Below are 6,094 nucleotides of genomic sequence, written 5' to 3'. Positions count from 1 at the left end.
AAAATTGGATATTCCAAGGGGCACAGGAGTTGGCCAGTTATCTAGAAGAACACCGAAAGTAGGGTGCAGCCCAGTCTTGACCTTGTAGGGACAGATCTCCAGGAACTCTGATGTTGTCACTGATCACTGAGAACATGGACAGAAGGTGCTTCAGGTCTGTGAGGGTCAGAGATGCAGAGGTCCACAGAAATACCCCAGCCCCAGGAGAACGTTGTATTTCATAATATCCCCTTGGGCAGTGATCAGAGCCCAAATGGCCTTCTATCAGCACAATGGCTGTGATGGGGAATTACAGAAGACTCCTGAGCTGGGTCTTCAGTCCAAGATCAAACATTTCAAATAGAGAAGAGGGGACAGTCCAGGCAAGAACACATCATTATTAATCATATTAAGAGTTATCAAGTATTTCAGGATTAAGGAACAAGGACTAAATGGGATAGACTGAGGCACAGTTTATTTTATTTTTAGGAAGCCCTTTTGCAAACCATACAATATATAATAGAGATCTGACCAAAGGCAACAGTGTAGAGATGGAGAGGAGAAAACAAAACTTAAGTCCCATAAAGTAGGCAGAAACATGTTTTTGGTTGATCAAAATGAGTTTGGGCCAAATATAAGGAGGCTGCTTCATTGCAGGGAATCACAAAGCCATCTAGGGCAGAAATGTTGATTTTGAAGTGACTTCCCTGCTAAAGCTTGCTTGCTGGAATCCTGATGCCTCTGCACAGGAGTTGGCGGCCAGTTGTCTAGAAGAACATGGAAAGCAAGGGGCAGCCTGGCCCTGACCTTGCAGGGACAGAGAACTCAAGGAACTTTGATGTTGTCACTGGTCATTTACTGAGAACATGGACAGAAGGTGGTTCAGAATTCATGGGAAAAAGAGGCAGGGTTTGTGGCTGAGAAGCAGTGCCAATGGGGAGAGTGGCAGTGTCCAGAGAAAGCCATCAATAGTTGGTGGATCCTTGAGATCCAATATTCAGTGGACAGAGGGTTAGAGGGGCTTTGTTTCTTCCTCTATCATTGAAACCAGGACTGAAGAAGGGCCGCAGAGGTCCTGTAAAGGCACATTCAGAGAAGGTGTAGATGAGGGAGCCATGGTCAGTGATGTTGTAGAAAGAGACCATGCCGGCCTCATAGTCCAGGAAAATCCCAACTTGGCATGGAGGTACCTTAAGGTGGAGGGGAGTCTGGGGGTCGGTACCAGCCTCATATTTTTGTTTGTTCCACAACCAAATTGTCCAGAAGCCACTCTTGGAATTGAGCAAAAAGTGCCCCTTTCTGCGCACAGAGTCTCTGCAGACACCCAGGTCCCAGGCCTCCTTTCCTGTCACATCTACCTCCCAGTAATGTTTTCCAGAGTGGAACTGCTGGGCACCCAGGACCATAGGATAACTATCAAATCTCTCTTCATTTCCAGGTATGTTCTGCTGGGTCTCTCCAAGCCTCACTTGTCTCCGATCTTCTGAAAGTATGAGCCATGGATTGGCTGTGTCTGGATCCAGAGTGATGTGGACTGCAGAGAGAGGACCACTGTCAGGCCTTGCATGGGAAGAGTCAGTAACTCTGTGCCTAAGGTGGGAGGATTTTGTGTAAACTCTAGGGCAAGCATGAGGGGTAAACCTCCTTGTGTGAGAAAATGACCAGCAGCCAGCTCTGGCCTCAGCCCTGACCTTTGAAGAAACCATCTTCCCTACCTCTGTCTCTGCTCCACCTGCTCTGACCTGCCATCTCTCCTCCAAGTTGCCATCCAGGCTCCCTGACCCTGGGGATCTATTCTGTACCCCCATTATCCCCCACAAAACTCCTAGAGCCTGCCTCACCTGCATATGTCCTCAGCATCTTCTTCAGCCCTGGCACATGGCACACACTCCTGAGTTCTGGAGAGACAATATCCAGGTCCTTCAGGTTCCAGGACTCACTCCTGGGGGAAAGAGAGTTTGAGACTCCTGTCTCCTACTCCCAAACCCTAACACAATAACATCCATTGTGGAAGATTCTGATAATTTAATTCAACTCAAATTTACAAACACTTCTGGTGTTCATGTCTCCAGGGGTAGGTGTGAGAGGCAAACAATGCAGGATTTAGTTACTACCCAGGAGTTCCTGGTTATAGAAGGCTCTGCAGTATTTGGACAGTCTATCTCTCCTCTCCAAGCCTGAGGTCACCAGGCAAATGCATTCAATTTCATTTTATAGGCAAGCCATATGAGACAGGCTGAATCATTTCTGCAAGGAACCTCAAGGAATCTTGCCCACACTGTGGGTCTTACTTATGACTCTTTCTGGCAGGTAACTGGTTAGATTCCACTGAGAAAGAGTCCCAGCAGACCGTGTCCCAGTAGCCTGAATTCTGGGAAGACCCAGAACTTCCCAGAATTTCCCTGTTTGGCAGGAATTTATTGTATGAAGATGTTATGATCCAACTACTATGAGCAATCACCAACTAAGATGTCCATTTATTAGCTTTCTGAGACCAGAAAATATTTTATAGAGGAAGAAGTCTTTGAGAATAGGGAGCCAGATGGGGAAAACTTCAGTGCATGTATTTCTAATTCAGTAACCTTTGTCATAGGCATATATGCTTTCTGCTGGCCCCTCTTCTAACAAAGAAAAGGTAAGGCCCCTCCTTACCTTTCCAGGACAGTTATCACCTCCTGAGGAGAGAAGAGACAGAGAGTAAGTTCTGGATTGCTGATTCACCACTGAGATGTTAGCCCTGTGGGTGATGTGATTCACCTGTGGTCCCTGGGGCACTTTTCCTCTCCTTCCTCTCAGCCAAGGCCCCAAAGATGATTCTGAGCAGCTTAAAGCAGAATGGATATGTGGATGCTTGTGAGGTAACCAGAAGCCCAACATGAATGTGACCTAGAGCTAGGGAAGGATTATCAGCTTAAGGACTCTGACTCAAAGATCAGATTTTTATAAATTATACAAAAAAATTTATATATATATATTATATATATTTAAAAATTTATATATATATAATATATATATTAAAAAATTTATATATATATAAATTATATATATATATAAAATATATAAAATATATATATATATATAAATTTTTTTTTCCAGGGGAGAAAGAAAGGAGGGCAGAGAGGACAAATAGGCCAGCTTGGCTTAAGCCCAGAGACAATGACAATCACAGGCAGACAAGTTCAGGTGTCTACAAACTGCCCTATTCCACTTGTGGGCCAGCATTTCTTGGGAAGGAAAGGTTGGTTAGTTAAAGCTCCCTCCTGTACTTAATGCTGTCCCTTCCTGTATGTGAAACCTAATCACTGAGAATATTTTTGTTGTAGGGGTTGGGAGCCATTACATAGGAGCTAGCAGGCTCCTAGACTCTGTCAAAAGTGTGTTAGAAAGCCTGGTTCAATGTTGGGCAGAAGAGAGCCTGCCAAGTCAACCCAATACAGTTAGGTTTTTTGCACAAACCAGAAAGAAATGGCTCATGACCACTCTGACTGACAGTGAAAAGGTATGGGAAAAGGACTGCAGAAAGTTAGAGTTGGCAAGATGGCTGAATAGGAACAGCTCCGGTCTGCAGCTCCCAGTGAGATCAATGCAGAAGGTGGGTGATTTCTGCATTTCCAACTAAGGTACCCAGTTCATCTCATCGAGACTGGTTGGACAGTGGGTGCAGCTGACGGAGGGCAAGACAAAGCAGAGTGGGGCATCGCCTCACCCAGGAAGTGCAAGAAGTTGGGGAAATCCCTCTCCTAGCAAAGGGAAGTCATTAGGGACTCTACAATGCACTCCAGCCCAGGTACTGTGCTTTTCCCATGGTCTTCACAAGCCATAGATCAGGAGATACCCTCTGGTGCCTGTGCCACCAGGTCTCTGGGTTTCAAGCACAAAACTGGGCGGCCATTTGGGCAGACACTGAGCTAGCCACAGGAGCTTTTTTTCCCATATCCCAGTGGCACCTGGAATGCCAGTGAGACAGAACCATCCACTCCCTAAAAAGGGGGCTGAAGCCAGGAAGCCATGGTCTGGCTTGGTGGGACCCACCCCCACAGAGCCCAGCAAGCTAAGATCTACTGGCTTGAAATTCTTGCTGCTAGCACAGCAGCCTGAGCTCGACCTGGAACACTTGAGGTTGGTGGGGGAAGGGGCATCTGCCATTACTGAGGCTTGAGTGGGCAGGTTTACCTCACAGTGTAAACAAAGCTGCTGGGAAGTTTGAATTGGGTAGAGCCCACTGTACCTCAGCAAGGCTGCTGTGGCCAGATTGCCTCTCCTCTCTGGGCAGGGCATCTCTGAAAAAAAGGCAGCAGCCCCAGTCAGGGACTTACACATAAAACTCACATCTCCCTGGGACAGAGCACCTGGGGGGAGGGGCTGTTGTGGATGCAGCTTCAGCAGACTTAAACATCCTTTCCTGACAGCTCTGAAGAGAGCAGTGGACCTCCCAGCACAGTGTTTGAGCTCTGAAAAGGGACAGACTGCCTCCTCAAGTGGGTCCCTGACCTTGTGTATCCTGACTGGGAGACAGCTCCCAGTGGGGGCTGACAGATACTTCATACAGGAGAGCTCTGGCTGGCATCTGGTGGGTACCCTTCTGGGACAAAGCTACCAGAGGAAGGAACAGGCAGCAATCTTTGCTGTTCTGCAGCCTCTGCTGGTGATACCCAGGTGAACAGGGTCTGGAGTGGACCTCCAGCAAACTCCAACATACCTTCAGCAGAGGGGCCTCACTGTTAGAAGGAGAACTAACAAACAGAAAGGAATAGTATTAACATCAACAATAAGGACATCCACTCAGAGAACCCATTCGAAGGTCACTGACTTCAAAGACCAGAGATAGATATATTCAGGAAGATGGGGAGAAACCAAGGCAAAAAGGCTGAAAATTCCAAAAAACAGAATGCCTTTTCTCTAAAGGATCACAACTCCTCACCAGCAAGGGAACAAAGCTGGATGGAGAATAAGTTTGAAGAACTGGCAGAAGCAGGCTTCAGAAGGAGGGTAATAACAAACTCCTCTGAGCTAAAGGAGCATGTTCTAACCCAATGCAAGGAAGCTAAGAACCTTGGATAAAGGTTAGAGGAATTGCTGACTATAATAACCACTTTAGAGATGAATGTAAATGACCTGATGGAGCTGAGAAACATGGCACGAGAGCTTTGTGAAGCATACACAAATATCAATAGCTGAATTGATCAAGCAGAAGAAAAGACATCAGAGACTGATGATCAACTCAGTGAAATAAAGTGAGAAGACAAGATTAGAGAAAAAAGAGTGAAAAGAGATAAAGCCTCCAAGAAATATGTGATTATATGAGAAGACCAAATCTATGTTTGATTGGTGTACCTGAAAGTGATGGGGAGAATGGAACCAAGTTGGAAAACACTCTTCAGGATACTATTCAGGAGAACTTCCCCAACCTAACAAGGCAGGCCAACATTCAGATTCAGGAAATACAGAGGACACCACAAAGATACTCCTTGAGAAGAGCAACACCAAGACACATAGTCATCAGATTCGCCACGGTTGAAATAAAGGAAAAAATGTTAAGGGCAGCCAGAGAGAAAGGTCGGGTTACCTACAAAGGGAAGTCCATCAGACTAACAGCAGATCTCCCTGCAGAAACCCCACAAGCCAGAATAGAGTGGGGGCCAATATTCAACATTCTTAAAGAAAATTTTCCACCCAGAATTTCATATTTAGCCAAGCTAAGCTTCTTAAGCGAAGGAGAAATAAAATCCTTACAGACAAGCAAATGCTTAGAGATTTTGTCAGCCACCTTACAAGGGCTCCTGAAGGAAGAACTAAACATGGAAAGAAACACCTGGTACCAGCCACTGCAAAACATACCAAATTGTAAAGACCACTGATGCTATGAAGATACTGCATCAACTAATGGGAAAAACAACCAGCTAGCGTCATAATGACAGGATCAAATTCACACATAACAATATTAACCTTAAATGCTGATGGGCTAAATGCCCCAATTAAAAGACAGAGACTGGAAAATTGGATAAAGGGTCAAGACCCATCAGTGTGCTGTATTCAGGAGACCCATCTACATGCAAAGATACACATAGGCTCAAATAAAGGGATGGAGGAAGATTTACCAAGCAAATGGAAAGCG

General features: G+C 45.6%; 1 protein-coding gene across 3 annotated transcripts in view; it reads right to left on the bottom strand.

The window, feature by feature from the left end:
• Positions 1–437: 437 nt before the first annotated feature.
• Positions 438–6,094, bottom strand: part of TRIM21 (tripartite motif containing 21) — a 16,326-nt gene continuing 10,669 nt past the window's right edge. For all 3 annotated transcript variants that reach the window (XM_017532847.2, XM_017532848.2, XM_037740063.1), the window contains 3 exons: positions 2,632–2,654; positions 1,821–1,921; positions 438–1,513 (listed from right to left, as the gene is read on the bottom strand). In XM_017532847.2, the coding sequence (XP_017388336.1) occupies positions 945–1,513; positions 1,821–1,921; positions 2,632–2,654 (693 nt within the window). In that variant the 3' untranslated portion in view covers positions 438–944. The remainder of the gene's footprint in view (positions 1,514–1,820; positions 1,922–2,631; positions 2,655–6,094) is intronic.

This window comes from Cebus imitator, unplaced genomic scaffold (assembly GCF_001604975.1).
Source record: "Cebus imitator isolate Cc_AM_T3 unplaced genomic scaffold, Cebus_imitator-1.0 Scaffold79, whole genome shotgun sequence".
Classification (NCBI taxonomy): domain Eukaryota; kingdom Metazoa; phylum Chordata; class Mammalia; order Primates; family Cebidae; genus Cebus; species Cebus imitator.
Note: the sequence above shows the minus strand (reverse complement) of the source record. Positions and strands in the feature narration are given on the sequence as shown.